At 44.1% G+C, this 15,840-nt stretch overlaps 1 protein-coding gene across 2 annotated transcripts in view; it reads right to left on the minus strand.

The window, feature by feature from the left end:
* Nucleotides 1-13,076, minus strand: part of ETV5 (ets variant 5) — a 74,033-nt gene extending 60,957 nt beyond the window's left edge. Inside the window, exons 1-5 of one of the 2 annotated variants that reach the window (XM_006884098.1) lie at nucleotides 12,904-13,076; nucleotides 9,420-9,538; nucleotides 9,200-9,287; nucleotides 9,028-9,075; nucleotides 8,874-8,924 (exon numbers count right to left, since the gene is read on the minus strand). In XM_006884098.1, the coding sequence (XP_006884160.1) occupies nucleotides 8,874-8,924; nucleotides 9,028-9,075; nucleotides 9,200-9,287; nucleotides 9,420-9,464 (232 nt within the window). In that variant the 5' untranslated portion in view covers nucleotides 9,465-9,538; nucleotides 12,904-13,076. Of the gene's footprint in view, nucleotides 1-8,873; nucleotides 8,925-9,027; nucleotides 9,076-9,199; nucleotides 9,288-9,419; nucleotides 9,539-12,419; nucleotides 12,503-12,903 lie in introns of those variants that run through there. The other variant, XM_006884097.1, reaches the window with a different exon arrangement.
* Between the last annotated feature and the right edge of the window lie 2,764 nt (nucleotides 13,077-15,840).

Consider the following 15,840-nt stretch of genomic DNA (forward strand, 5'->3'; position numbering starts at 1 on the left):
CTCTCTTCAGATCAAGTCCCAACACCTCTCCCTCCAGGGGAAGCTAAACCTCCCCTTTTCTATTATCATTCCCTTTAGACAGCTACAGTTTAAAAAGGGAGACAAAGAAAAAGAAGGCAGACCTTGCTGCTGGTCTCAGCCGTCAGTAGCAGGTCATTAGCCTGGCAGTTGGGGGGTTAAAATCAGCACTTGAAAGAAAAACTCAAACCCCATTAAGCTCAGGCTTGGAGGACAGGGAGCAGCAGGGAAGCCAAAGGAAACTAATTCTGGAGGCTTTTTTCCAAGCTGCCAATCACAGGCATGTTTCTAACAGTCCCTGTGTTGTTCTGAGTTAGTTGTTTTTCCACAGGCTGCACAATGGGGTCTGGTTATTCATTGAAAAAGTCTGTAAGCGCGCCCCGCCCTCCATTCACAACCAATTTGGAATGCTCCATTCAGGCAAGAGGGGGAAATCTACCGCTCAGTTCTCTGGGCAGACGTACCAGAGTGCAGCTGTCACCACAGGGATGCTTGCTCGCCCAGCGCGTTGTGTTTATGTAAGAAATTCAGACTCTGCAGGGGCGCCGGCCTGCTCTGCGCCCTCTCTAGGATTCAACTGACCAAGACTCTTGCTGAAATCTGCAAGGGTGTGCGAGTCAGCTAGAAGTGACGTCCGGAAGTGCCCTCTGGCAAAAGGAGAAAGGCAAAGAAAAACTTTCTCCTGCTGCTGGGCTCAGAATCTGTTACAACCAAGAGAGACTACGGGGGTATTTTTCCTTGCCTGGGTGTGAGCCGGTTTGCATTACTGGACGGCCCTCTTTGGAAGCCAGCCTCCTGGCTTCTCCAATTCATCACCACGAGTTCTAGCAGGAGCCACCTGGCTCCCTTCCTGCCGGGGAGGGTCTCTGGAGGCACTACTATGTTCTTGGCTGAAGTGGAGGAGGAGGTGAGTTACCTATTAGAATCAGTGTTTAGAGTCTCTTCCTGGCTTCTGAACTGGCCTGAAAGGTTTCTAATAAGGAACATGGGGATCTAAGAGGAGTAAGTGAAATCTATGGGAAAGGACATAGCAAAATACAAATGTAACAACTGGTTTGGTGGCTCGGTGACCTCCCTGCCCACCCCCACCCCTTTTCTTAAAAGCTTCAGTAATCAGCCTGAGAGGGAATTCTGGTGGCAAGAAGCGGAGCTGCAATCCCAAAGGCACGTGGTTTGAATCCACCACCTTGCTCCTCCAGAGACGAGGGGCAGTTTCCTCCCATCCGTATGTACCGCCTGTGAAAACCCACTGGAGGGTCAGTTATGAGTCGATTCCGACTCCATGGCACACAACTGTCACCCTGAAGGAGGTTAAAGTTGGTGTGAAAATGAAGCTTCATTTCAAAGAGACGCATAACTACTCTATGAAAAAGCAAATCTAGGCTCCCTCCAACATCAAACACATCTGGATGTTTTCAATGTCTTCTGTTTACTTCCATGCCCCACCCCCACTCCCACAGTTGCAGTGACCCGACATGGTGCCACAGGGAAATATCTGTCTTTGTGACCACAACATCCTCATTTGATGCTGCTCTGCTGAGCAGGCCTTGAATTCCTAGCCTTTCCTCAGCCAGATCTTATCCTACTCCCTGGAATCTGGCATCCTCTGCTGTAAATAGATGTCTCCTAGATGCGCCCTCCTTTCAATGCAGGGGAGCCTCCTTTATTGCTAAGGAGAACCCTTTTATGTGGGGGTTCTTCTTTCTGAACTAACTGTCACTTACTGGCCAGGACCAAAGCAGCACATACATTATGGTTACATTTTACACCCTCCCCCACACCCACCCTTGATGCACACAAGACCTAGTACCGTATCTTGTCCTTCTTTTAAGCAGAGCCTCTTAAAAGAATAGGACAATGAGGAACTGACAACCAAAGCCTCTGTTAAATGAGCTTGATGAGTTCACAAAATGAATTTTTAAAAAAGCAACCTAATCCGGTACTGGCATCAGCACGCCTGGCATTTGTCCAAGAGCTGGGAGCTGCAACATGACAAGACTGAGCTCCTTGGATTCCAAGTGGAGAAGCGCTGTGTGCCAGGGCACAGATGGGGCCCGATTGCCTCAAGGGCAGCCATACGCCCGCGAGGGGGCTGTCAAGCCTCTGAGCCTGGATGTACTTCCTCACCATTAAAACCCAAGGAGCCGCCGCTCAGCAGAGAATGACACACCAACTCCCTATCTGTAATTGTTTCTAAAACTGAAATTCAAACAATGATACTCCTTGCTGGTAGGAATGGCAGACAGTACAAATTCTTGGCTTTATCATGCTCCTCATCTCTTGAAACTTGTTAAAATGAAGGACCATGAAGAACAGGGAGAAAATGGTAATTTTTTGATAGCTGCCAGAATTTTGTTACTTCTGGCACCTATGTAACGGATCTGCCTGGCAACCACAGATGTATGATTCTCCATCACAAGTCCCTCTTAACAAATTTAAAGGACTGGCAAGGCTGGGGCTGGGGGGGGTGCGGTTTCAGCAGGGGGCCAAGAGTAAAGAGATTCTAATGATAAGAGGGAAAAAACCCCCACAACATTGTTTTAAGTATACCCAGCAAATGAAAATAAAAAAGCAAACATAAAGCCAAACCCATTGCAGATTCCACCTCACAGAGTTGGTCAGACTGCAGAAGCTAACCACCTTGCCTTCCTCCCAGGGTAGCTGCTGGTAGATTAGAACCATTAACTTTTCAGTTAGTAGTCCAATGCTTAATGACTATATCACCAAGGCTCCTGATTTAAAGTTACACAGAAATAAATTTTTGTTAAGCACATGGTTATTAAGTCAAATTGTCATTCTAGATTTTGGGGTCTCTGAAGTCTTGGTTACAAGGATCCCGGATACTTTCAAAGCAGGAAGGGTTTCAAGTTGTCTAGCCACCCTCTCAATGGTAAGTAGCTTTAAAAGGTTAAATTCCCCTTCCCCCGTTTCCTCGTGCCTTTCTTCAACATCCTTCTCTTTCTTCCTCATCTCCTCTAACCTTCAAAATTACAGCTCTTTAAAAGGACAATTTACTGATATCCTTGACTCTTAAAGGGCCTATGGTTTTCTTTGTAACTTCCTCAAAACAAAACGACCTTAGGGAGGCCTTTCAGAGACTGCCTCAAAACCATGGACAAGTAAATGTGGGGATACACTACACCGGTATGAGACCAAAATGATGCTCCAGAACGAAAGGGTAGCCTCTGCTATGTAAACTACATATATTATTAAAACAAGAAAATAAAATCTAACTGGATAATCTCATACTGCCACTGGATTCTGACCCATGTATTGTAGGTTTAAGGGCTGCTGTAAGACTTCATCTTGTTTTCCCAGCCATGTATGGCAAGGTATTTCCATGAAAACTGATTCTATCAGTTAATTAGCCAGTCCTTAGGAAATTACATGTCCTTCCTCTCCTTTTGAAACACAGATCTAAAAAGAGCACTTCAAGGGGAAAATGGGGACATTTGGGTTGTAAAACCATTCACTAAATTTTGTTTGGATAGAAGCCATGATTTTAAAAATAGGATTTTTATCATGCCTTCTCAGCATAAAATATCTCATTTATTCAAGAGGCTGAGAGGTAAGCATTCACAAATCACAACTAAAACAAATTAGGGCTAAAGGGGGAGAAAAAAAAGAGCAAAAAACTGTATTTTATAGCCTATTTATCTATGCTAACATCTAACAGTACCCTCAAGTATTCAGTTCAGAAAAATGAAATTTAATACCTTTTTCTCTCCAAGTCTTAGTTCCAATTTTAATCAGGGCCTTGATTTGTAGTTAATTCTGTGAAAATATACTGTTGTTGTTGTTATGTGCCATTGAGTCCTTTGCGACTTATAGCGACCCTAAAGATGTACATATATCTCTGTACTGACCCTGAGTCCCTGTTTTGGTAACTCTATCTGTGAATATACCATAATTAGCTACATATACAATTACAGTCACAAATATGTATGTTGTTGTTAGGTGCTGTCGAGTTGTAGACGACTCATAGCGACCCTATGAACGAAAGGCCTGAGCACTGTTTGTATATAGAGTTTCCGGAGGCAAGCCATTTCGAAAGTGGGTGCCGCTCCTGCTTCCAGGCTTATTTTAGTTGGGAAGCTCCAGCAAACACTGTCCACCATGGGTACCCATAACCACGCAAATATATATAATACATAGTAATTATATATATACTATATACAGTTTTATCTAACTACACATTGATGTTTTCTATGAAATATATCCATTTTCATAATTTTTCTGCTTTTTTTGTCTTTCTTACATGGTGAAAAAATTCAAAGTACCAGGTGGCTTAATAATTTCCTCAGGATCATAGAAGGAAGAGGCAGAGGTCTTATACTTGAAATAATAAGGAGAGCACGGCTGTTGTGTGCCATCGAGTCAGAACCAAGTCATAGCTGACCCTCCAGTGGGTTTTCTGAGGCAATAAGTCACACTGGGGGAGATTGTCCATCTTCCTCCTGAAGAGCATCTGGTGGATGTGAACCATGTGCCTTTGGGATCACAGAGCAGGTTCTTATCACTAGGCCACCAGGGCTTCCTGGGAGAGCACCGGATGCCTTGAAATGCCAGTCACTCCTGTCTCTGCAGCTACATGAGAGCCTCTTTAAGGAGATATAGAAAGTGAGTGTGTGTGTGTGTATGTGTGTGTATATACATATATATAAATATTATATAAAAATGATTACATTTATATTATCTATAATGCATACTATAGATTATATTATATAAAATTATTACATTTATATTATATAGAATACATATTATAGATTATATATTAAAATTGTTATATAAAAATATATAATTTTTTATATAAAAATATTTTTATATATTTTCCCCCCAATTTTTCTCATTTCACTTAACATTTCCCCTCTTAGCCCAAACCCTCCCACCTTTGTGGGCTTTCTATTATCCCTCGTAAAATAAGAAGATAAGACTTCTTTAAAAGAGATTTTCAGTTCAAATATTCTGGCCTCTCCAGGGTTCCATCTCCAGACCAAAGGATAAGCAAGGACAATGGTGACACCCATGCTCTATCATCCCAGCCACGGCCATCACGTAGACTCCGACCCACAGTGACCTGCTGGGTTTCCTAAGCTGAGAACCTTTATGGGAGGAGGTTGTCCACCTTTCTCCTCTGAGAAGCTATCAGATCTGAACTGCCAATCTTCCAGTTAGCACCCTGACACATCATGTGCCATGCCAATATGCATCCTTATGACTAGACAGGCTAGACCTCTTCATCCTTTAAACGTACCCTCAAAGTTTCCAGGTAAGGGATACTTTACTAAAGTCTACATTTATGAAGCAGAGGGGAAAATGAGATAGCCAGTAGCAAGGCCCTTGTGTTGTTCCTGTTGTGGTGTACTGTTGAGTTGGAACTGACCCACAGCTGACCTGTCTGGTGGGTTTTCTGAGGCAATTAATTACACAAGAGGAGACTGCCCATCCTTCTCCTGCAGAGCAGCTGGTGGATTTGAATCATGTGCCTTCAGGATTGAAGTACAGCTTCTTATCACTAGGCCACCAGAGCTCCCTAGAAGTAAGGTAGATGTTGTGTACTGTAGAGTCGGAAACAACCCATAGCTGACCCTGGGGTGGGTTTTCATAGGCAGTTAATCACACAGGAGAAGACTGCCTATCCTTCTCTTCCTAAGCACCTGGTGGCCTTAAACCACATGTCTCTGGGATTTCAGTGCAGCTTCTTGCCATTAAGCCACCAGAGCTTATAAGGTAAATACACACACACACAGCTGTTGTGTGACATTGAGTCAGGACTGACTTAAAGCTGACTCTCCAGTGGGTTTTTAGAGGCAGTAAATCACAGGAAATTGCTTATCCTTATCTTGTAGAGTAGTTGGTGGATTTGAACTGTGTGCCTTTGGGATTGCAGTGCAGCTTCTTACCATTTGGTCACTAGAGCTCCCTTAACTATATTTATAAGGGCAATCATCTTATTTATTCAAATCATACCTATGACAGATGCTTGTAAGAGGGAAAAAAATCTCTTTACAAATTGACATATAAGTTAAAAAAAAGATAAGCTATAATCTTCACTGCCATTCCAGAAAAAAAGAAGAAAAAACCTCATTTCTCACATTACTTGGCATTTCTCTCTCTCTCTCTCTCTCTCTCTCTCTCACACACACACACACACACCCTCCCAAGAAAGAAAAGAAAACGAACCAAATTGATTATTGTTAGTTAGCAGCAAAGGTTGACATTATCCACAAAAGGATGGAAGAACATTTGTTTTAAAACAGTCTTGCTACTGAAATTACAGAACCAGAAGAGTTTAGGGAAAAGGTTTGTTTTTAGCTGTTAAATGGAAGTTGGGTTTTAGTTTATTGCATCAGCGATTCAAAGCAACTTAGAAGGCATCATTAAGTTTGAATGAGTTTCTCTCTCTCCCCTGGAGTAATCCTGCTCTTCCCGAAGATGATGACTAGAGTAGATCTCAACCCAGTGCTGTGAAACACTCACAGAAGAGGAGGTCTGCGGCCCCACCTCAGCTCTGCTTAGCTCCCCGGCTGTGTGAACCGGCAGTGTGAACCACAGTCAAACACACCAGCAAAATCCAAGGGCTCAAGGACACCCAGCTCCCACTCGTGTGTTCTTGCTGAGCACTCAAGTGAGTCTATCTACCTCAGTCCATCCTCCTCTAAGCTCCTCCGCTCGAGTCACACAGGAGAAAATTGTTATTAAAAGGCTTTTTCCAGGCCACTCAACCATGTTTTATCCTTAAAACAGAGGAACACTCAGTTTTATCCTTAAAACAGAGGAAAGCTCCGTTTTAAGATGTTAAAGTAAGAAGCATACAAAATAAAGGGCACACCATATTTGGTAAGCAACAACCTCTCCCAAGGTGACACAGTGGTTTAGGTGCTGACCTACCAACCGGAAGGCCGAGGTGGGGACCCATCAGCTCCTCCATGGGAGAAAGGCATGGCAATCTGCTTCTGGCAAGATTGACAGCCTCAGAAATAGTAGTTCCACTCCACCCTATAGGGTCGCTAAGATCCAGAATCACTTAGATGGCAGTGGATTTATTAGTTTGTTTTTAAAATTAAACAACAGAGCACCTTGTATTTGCTGAGCAGAAATTCTTTCTAAGGAGCCAAAATGCACTTATTGATTCCTACACATTACCCTAATTCTACAGATAAATCTCTCTCCAAGCATAAATCCTGTTTGCTGACATCTTCCTCTAAAGGACACATGAGATCAATTTGAATGCAGCCATCTCACCTCCCTTTTAACTCTTTGGGCTACAGAGAAACAAACAAAAGTGTCAGAAAAGCATTTTAAAGAGGCTCTGCCAAGAGAGCCACTGCACAGACAGACTGCAGTTTATGCTGCTCTGAGTAAGAAATGGAAAGGCTGGGCCAAACTGTCAACACAGAACAAAGTTGGATTACAAATCCTCTGTCTTGCGCGCGCACACACACACACACACACACACACACACACACACACACACAGAGACACACGTTTGGTTGTCTTCACTCAGCTTTTCAATGGCAAGCTTCCCAATAACTTGAAAACAATTAAAGGGCAATAATTAATGTGCATTTACTTTCCTATAGACAACTTCCACAGCAAGCTGTGACAAAGCCAAGGTAACCGGGCATCTGTGAGTTACCGATTATTCCTTTCTAAAGTCTCATGGCAACATGCCTTCAAGATGAGGCCTGTCATTAAAGAATGTTTAGCAGGAACAGCCATTCATTCTTCACTTAATGGTTTAGAACACCCAGTTTTTATTTAGACCCAAAGACAACAATGCTCCCAGTGGTGCTCTCTCTCCCTGTCTGTCACACACACACACACACACACACACACACACGATAAAACAAAGCTGGGAAGAATTTATTGGGTGCAAAATGAGAAATCATATCCTTAGCTGGCTCAGGTGCTTGCTATTATAAACTATGACTAAGAGACATGAATTTCTCTATGATGCAACCCTCAAGAGAGGCAGCATTTTCTCCAGGCCTCTCTTAAACCTGCTCATTCACCAGTGACTAATGCTCTCTAGAGCTGCCCTGTGCTTCTCAAATTTCATCAGCCAGCTTTGTCCTTGATAGCTGTGCCTGGACCATAAAATCTCCCAGACCTGTGGAGGGCAGCCCTGAAAGATCAGTGCAAATCCAGCCATGGCCCGGCCAGTGCTGCCTAGGAGCCAGGTTTTGTCCTCTCTACCACATTGGACTATATCAAGAAATGAGCACATAATGGTTTTAAGAAAAGTTGTTTAACTCTTCTCTGAGTGGTAAAGTCATAGCAACTGCATGAAAAAGAAGACTCAATAATTTGGATCTCTGACTGTGACCACCATTTGTCAACTTAGAAACAAAATCAACAACATGTTAGGTGACACCACAATGAACTGGAAATTTCCATGAACTATTTTCTGCACCTTTAAAAGAAAGAAAAAGGTCAGGTTCATGATTTGCATTCAGGACTTGATTTGCATTCAGGACCTAATTTAAAAACCAAACAGGCTATAACATAATGCCTGATTTATGAATGCTTAGTCCAACATCTGATACATAATGCCAATTAATTTATAACAAAGCTTAAAACCTTGTACCATTCTCCTAGGTGAAAAGAAACACAGGATGAATTAATTATGTTCAATGATCTTCTCAGTAATGGAAGGCAAGTATTCATAAATAATATCAATATAGAATATAACAAACATTCTCAGTATGAATTCTGAATTACTGATAAAACTAAATGCACCTCCAATCTTCCAGGGTTTGCTGGCCCTCGTCGAAAAGAAAACCCTGAATGTGGATATGACATAAGATCAAACAATTTGAGAACAAATGTGCCACTACCAGAAAGGTACTCACAGTTATCAGACTGGAAATCTGGGACAAACTGTTCATCATCAGGAACTTGTGCTGCAAAAGAGATTTAAAAAAAAAAAATTTAGACCTTGAGGTTCTATTAAAAAAGCTCAATAAAAATGTTTTATATGGAAAATAGGACAGCTAAGAAACTTGCCTTCAGCTAACCAAGCCTCTTGAAGTTGACTGAGATCTTGAAACAACTCTGGAATTAAAAACAGAAGATACTAAAATGAGGAAAATTCTTCTGCTAGGGAGGAAGAGTCTGTATTTGGCTTACACCAGGGTGATCTGAAGGCGTCACGCGTGAGCTAAGAAAGCTTCGCTACCTTCAGAATCATGAGCCAGATCTGTGTCCAAAAACTTCCTCTTCCTGTCAATCACAGGCCGACCTCTACAGTCCTCTGATGGAGATTTCTGAAAGAAGTCAACACGAAGACCTGAGTGTAATAAAATGGTCCAAAAGGGGTCATACCACTAAACCAATAAGGAGAGTAGCTCATATTTGAAGTGGGAGGACAAAACAAACCAAAAGCCATTTAAACTTACCCCTGGGACCATAAAAGGGACTTGCTGATCATAAAACCCATCCATGGTGCTTTCAAATTCTCTAATACCACTCTGAAAGGTTTCAGCATTGAGCAGTTTCTGGGAGAAAAAGAGTCCTCCTGTAATATGAATTTGGAAAATTTCAACTGAGAAAGGGGTATTAAAAAAGAGGTGAGGCAATTTATACTGCTCTCTTTTAGGGCCGTGCAAAATCACACTATCTTGTCTGAAGTACTAAGCCTACTCAAGGTATAAGCTTCACAGACTAACACCAGGCTTGGTTAATGACAACAGCATCAAATGTCCAGTGAACTTAGGTCTTCTCTCTCTGTATCAGTTACAATCACATTCATTCCTCACTTACCTACATGGTTAGGATCCACAGACAAAGTTGTTATTAGAAAATTAGCACTGTACAAAAAGAGGAGAACCACACAGGATCACAAAATGGAGGGCGTTACAAAATTGCCAAATCACATCAATAAGTAGCTGCCAACCCACTGAAAACCAGGACCCAGACAAGTTGACACATAACCTTAACAACCAGTGAGGCATATCTCTACATGTGCAAAATGTTCAGATATTTTCACTGTTGTTGCTACACTGGGAAATGGGAAATAATCAGACAGTTCTCAAGGAAAGGTTTGCAGCTACTCTTCTTTCTCTCTCTCGCTTTTTTTTAAAAGTGCATCAAAGCGCATCTTTTCATTCTAAAAGAGTTAGGTTCAAGCTTGCTCTGTTTAGCAGCTCTGCCAAAGTTTGTAGTGTTTGGGTTCTTTTTCAAGAGATAATTAAATTTTTTACAGTAACAATGCCAGGAAGTAAAGAAACTAGGCTTAAGTATTCTAAATGATTGGCAATTAAGATCTGACACACATAGTGTTTCTAAAAGTATTTTGTAGGTCAATGGTAAAATACTGTATTTGATTCCAGAAATATACCAATCAGAGGCACAATTATCTTCACACATAACCCTGTTTTAAAAAACTTTTCTAAATACAGGTGTAATGTAAAAAAAGAAAAGTTCATGGCAACATATAGATATCCGATATCTCCTGCTTCTAAAAGTACACAGTATCTTTGAAAAGTAATTGGTAAATGAAACTTGATTACACTATATGGAATCTAACTGCCTCCCTACCACAGGTGTTTAAAAAAAAACACACTAAAAGCAAAAGATGCATAAAAACAAAAGATTGTTTCTTATTATGAAGTCAACATTTCCAGATATGATTTTTAAAAGTAATATCGAGATCATTTCAGAATTGCCAAGTGTTGAGATGAGAAAATGAAGTTGAAGGTCAAAAGAAGAACCGTTTTATTTTGGGATCAATGAACTGAAGTGATAGTCTTAGGAATACTATGTTCCTGAAACTTGCGTTATATTCTTCAAATAAAAATGCAGCTAAGTAAACAAAATGGGGAAAAAAAAAACCCCTAATTCCATTCAGCCCAAGCTCTTGCCAATACATAATTATTTTTGTTTAACTTGTATATAAATCTTAAGAGCGACTTTTCTCCAATGGGCAATTCCATTTAATTGTGTTTTTCACACAGAGTGTAGAACGTATCAAATTTTCCAAAGTGTGCTGGATTTTCCAAAGTGTGCTGGATTCAAAGAAACCCTTTACGAACAGGCTCCTCTCAGCACTTGGGCCTAAGTAACCAGATATTTTCAAAGTCAAAGAAAAAGGGAGAGAGAAGTGAATTTGCACTCAGTTCATAACTTCCTAGAAAAAGAGTCCTGCTTTCTTGCCCTCCAAACAGCGCTAAAATGTCCAGAATAACGCCTTTCTTTCACATGCCACCAAACCTGTATACCAATCACAGCAACCGTGGCAGTGAGGTTTCAGGAATCTGTTGTATTAAATAGTGAGTGGCCTTAAAAATTCTGTGAATATCTGCTTGTGAATTGAAGACAGGAGTGGGGGAGAAATTTTCAGTGTCATGATGAAACAAATTGCAAAATACTTGATCATGAAGAACAAAAACATCTTTAGTGAAAAAGAAAGAAACTGCCATAAGCAGGCATGGAAACTCTTTCAAAGCAGCTCTTAAGAGTTCAAGGGCTAGAAAAATTGTGTTCAAAGAGCAATTAAAAAAATTAAAAAGCCTGCAGGGTAGGCTTGAGTTCATCCAGGAGTTTAAGCCACTTCCTTTGTGTGTGTCTCTGTGCGTGTGCGCCCCCCCTCCCTTGCGATGCCCCCAGGAAAACTTGCACACGGCGCCGCTGCGATGGCGGCCCCTCCCCCGCGGCGCGCAGCGGGACTGGTTTTATGAATGGGAGAGCGAGCCGCGGCCGCCACATCAGGTAGAAGCTGTAACTGGATCCCTCGAGCAGGGCCCCATTCACAAAACAAGACACACTTCCACCCAATTCCCAGCCTTCTCCAGGCATGAAAACTCCTTCACATGCACCTCCGCCCCCACTTGCAACGTACGCCCAGTCTCCGACGCAGGCCCCTCACCCCAGCCTTTTAAGAAGCAAGCTCAATGCTTCATTCACAAAAAGGAGAAGGGGGCGGGGGGGGATGGAAATCAGCCGCAGAGAGCAGCAAGCCAACCAAAGAAACCTGCTTCATTCATAAAGTCACCCACATTCATAAAACCGAGCTGCGGCGCCGGCGCTACCACCTCCCAGCATTTAAAAAAAAAAAAAAAAAAAATCCCAAATATCTCTCCCTGAAAGCCCCTATTGCCTAGAAGGGAGCTCAGTTCTCCCTAGAGGGTCCCCTCCTCTCCGGAAATACGACCAGCATCTCACAGTGCCGCACCCCCACACCCCTCATTTTCTCCCCACCATCTCCAGGTCGAAGCTCCGATGCTCCCCAATTTCTGCAGAGTCGCCGAGCTGTTGGACGTCCAGTCGGCTAGGGGGTGGGGTGGGGGGTGGAAAGGAACGTCAAAGGGGGGGAAGGGTGTCCACTTTGCACAACCTGAAACTTGCAAGGCCTGCAGAAGTTCCTGGCCGACCCCCAATCCCGCAGGCTGCACACATGCCTATGTCACTTAACCCTTCCCGGTACTCTCGGGGGGGCATCGCCTCGCTAACAGCCTCCTTTAGCAGCTTCTCACCCCCTCCTCCCCACCGCAAGGCGTCCCTTCTCGCGAGCCTCCAAGTCCCCTCCAGGCTCTCGCATCTCCAGAGACTGTAAACCCGCAACTCTGCGCTTCCACCTCGTAGCCCCCGCACCTCGCGCCCCGCGTGCCTCCCCCGCGACGTGCGGAAAGCTCTCCCCAGGGCGCTCCGGAACCGTTAGCAGCCCTCCATCACACAGAAACAGAACTGGACAAACTGGACAGGGCCACAGGAGATGGGGGCGATCAGTCCGGGGGGGGGCGGTTTGACTCTCACTCTTCATCTGATGTGCACTCCACTTAAAGGACAGTGAACCAACCCAAGAACTCTCATCAACAGGGCCCTTCGGACCTGCTCCTGGTGTCCCCACTCCAGTGACCACTGCCCCCGCGACGCCCCCCTCACCTGAGGCGGCGGCTCTCCTCTCCTAGCAGCGGTCCCGGCGGCGCAGGCGCGCTCACGCACGCGCGCACCGGGCCTGGGTGCCTAGGCAAAAGGCTGGGCCGAACCGCTCCGGGGACACTGAACCGCTCCGCGCACCAGCGACTGGACTCTGCGCCGCAGCTGCCAAGCAGGCTGGATCGCTGGGCCGGCCCTCAGCAGCCCCCTCACTTTGCCAACTGCCATTGGTTCGCAGCCCAAGCCTAGCGTTGTTCCCATTGGCCCAGAGCCGCTCCCGCGGTTGTCCATCATCTCTTGTTTACCCTGTCTTCGGGCAAATCCAACTAAGCCGCCCCTCGAACTCCGGTCTCTATTGGACAAAGGCACATTTTCCCCCACCCAGTCAGGGGGCTTCTTTACATAATTTATGCACCGGGGGGCCATTGTCCAATCAGCAAAGGCTTGTTTATATAATGAATGTAAGGACGTTTTTCATTCATAAAAAACGCGACCTGAGGGGGAAGCTTAGCTGAGTCAGTGAAGCACTTAAAGGAGCCGAGGCCACGAAGAGCAGCCGTTATTTCCTTCCTCGCCGCTTGTCATCGAGACAAGACTGACTATGCCAGAGGCACGGCTCACCCCATTCCTGCTTAGCCCCATTCCTGCCCCCAACAATCTCATGGCCAAGTATTGGGCCTCTAGGCGCCAGACGTTCCCATCTGCAGCTCGAAGCAAAGTTATCTTTTCAGAATTCAGGCAAGAGGAATTCGTCATTCCACCCAAAAAGAAACTCGCTGACCCACCTGGGCATTCAGCCCACAGAAATACAGAAAACGGAAACAGAGCCCTCTAATCTTAGCTACCTTTAAGGGAGGCTTTAATTTCTCTGAAACAGCCTTCCAGCGGGGGAAGAATAAGCAGTATCTCCCTTTAAAATCTGAGCTCACAAACAGATTTTTAGTTCCTATTTTACTGGCAAGGCCTAAGGCTCAACCAAATCTCGTTTTCTCCCAGTGTTTTCGCCTCCTGCCTTCTCGGGCTGCTTGTTTTCCATTTAAGAGTTGAATGCAAGATGGTGCGTTTGCGAATCAAGTCCTGTGCAGCTGGGAAGGGCGAGAAGCAACAGGGCTTGCCAAACGATCGGGCACTAACTGCAATTGCTAAGATTCTTAACAGGGTGTTCTAGGAAACAAACAAGCAATCCTCTCCCACCACTCCGCCTAAGATACCCCTCCTATGGAAGCCGAGGGGCGGCGCTCTCTTCTCCCGAAGGCTGCTGGAAGCTCCTAAGGGAAATCTGTTCTGTCTTTGTGTCCTGCCGTTCACTCCAAGTGCCAGTCGTGTGGAATAAGATGCCAAATGTTGGGAGAAAGCCCCTAGAAAAAGACAACCCGACGTAGGCAGCTCTGGAGCAATCTCTTCCACACTCCCCTCGCCCTACCCCAAGAAATGCAGATTTAAAAAACAAAACCAAAAACACCACTAAAAACTCCCAACAAAACAAAAAACCCCTCCACTTTTTTCTTCTTCAGTAAAAAGTTGCATACCTTCTTTTTTACCTCCATATAATCTTAAATAAAATGAATGCTTGAGTTTTCTTTCCATAGCACAAGAAACATCTGAGTGCTCTCATGAAACTCTGAGTATGTAGGTGCAATCCGAGACCCACCAGAGCATTGAATAATACTCATCTATTGAACTTGGGAAAGACCAGGATGGGCATGAGATGAGGGATGGTGATAATCTTTGAACTTTGGCCGGAGATGTTCCATATTTGCTCTGGTGACTTACTGACAAGAAGCTGTATTGCAATCCCACAGGCAAGTGGTTCAAATCCTACCAGCTGCCCCACAGGAGGATCAGTAATCTCCCATTCGATTAGCTGCCTCTGAAAACCTGCTGGGGGGCCAGCTATGGGTCAATTCTGACTCAACGGTACACAACAACAGTGGAGCAACTGATTTTTCAGTGGGTTGAGTCACTTCATTCAGTGGGTTGAGTCATTTCCATTTGGTGACTGATGGTTTTACCCTAGTCCATCTGTGTTCTGGCTTTTTTCCTGACATTCCTGTTCATCCAGGGAGTTTCTCAGTTAGGGGCAGGGCTCCCCCAAAATCCAAAATCACCATTCTTGATTTCATCTCCCTCCACTCCAGTCAGTCCTATCCTATCCCATCTTGTTCTACTCTATGACCTACTTGTCAAGAGGAGTTTTCTTGTCCTCTTTACCTAAGTCTCTAGGGTCCCAGTCCTCTGGATGACGCATAGTACCATATGGCTCATATAAGCTATAGAACATCAATCAATATGTCTCACCATATACACTATAGAACATCAGTCACAGAGACTTCCTCCACAAGATCAGATCAGACTTCATGCCGGGAGTTTGACTTTAGTGACCTTTGCCTCAAGTCAAAGTTTTTACCACTTGGTAACAGAAGTTGACTATTTTGCATTGTCAGCGTTATTTGCTGCCCTCCAATTGGCCTCGCTCATGCTGCTCTTCCACACAACTGAGCAAACAAAAGCTTGCCTGGTCCTACACCATGCCCATATTGGGTTTTGGATCTATAAAATTTTCACTGGATGCTTTTCAGAAGTAGAGTACCAAGTCTTTCTTCCTGGTCCATCATAGTTTTGAAACCTATTCAGCGTCATAGCAAATTCGGGGAGTATGTGGTGATAAATAGTGGCTAAATTAGGGTAAAGTCCCTGGGTGGTGAAAATGATCAACATATTCATTCAGCTTCTACCCAAAAGGTTGGAATCAAAGTTTACCTAGAGAAACGTTGGCAGAATGGCTTGATAATTTGCTTGTGAAGACCCTGTGGTTAGTCTGCTTTGACCCACTTGGGGTTACCATGACAATTGTTTTAATTTTAAAACAGTTGACAACTGTTTTGCTCTTAAAGTTGAAGCAAGAAAGGGAGGGGTTAAGAGATGGCTTAGTATGTGGAAGTT

This window comes from Elephantulus edwardii, unplaced genomic scaffold (assembly GCF_000299155.1).
Source record: "Elephantulus edwardii isolate Elephantulus edwardi_28Jun2011 unplaced genomic scaffold, EleEdw1.0 scaffold00031, whole genome shotgun sequence".
Lineage (NCBI taxonomy): Eukaryota > Metazoa > Chordata > Mammalia > Macroscelidea > Macroscelididae > Elephantulus > Elephantulus edwardii.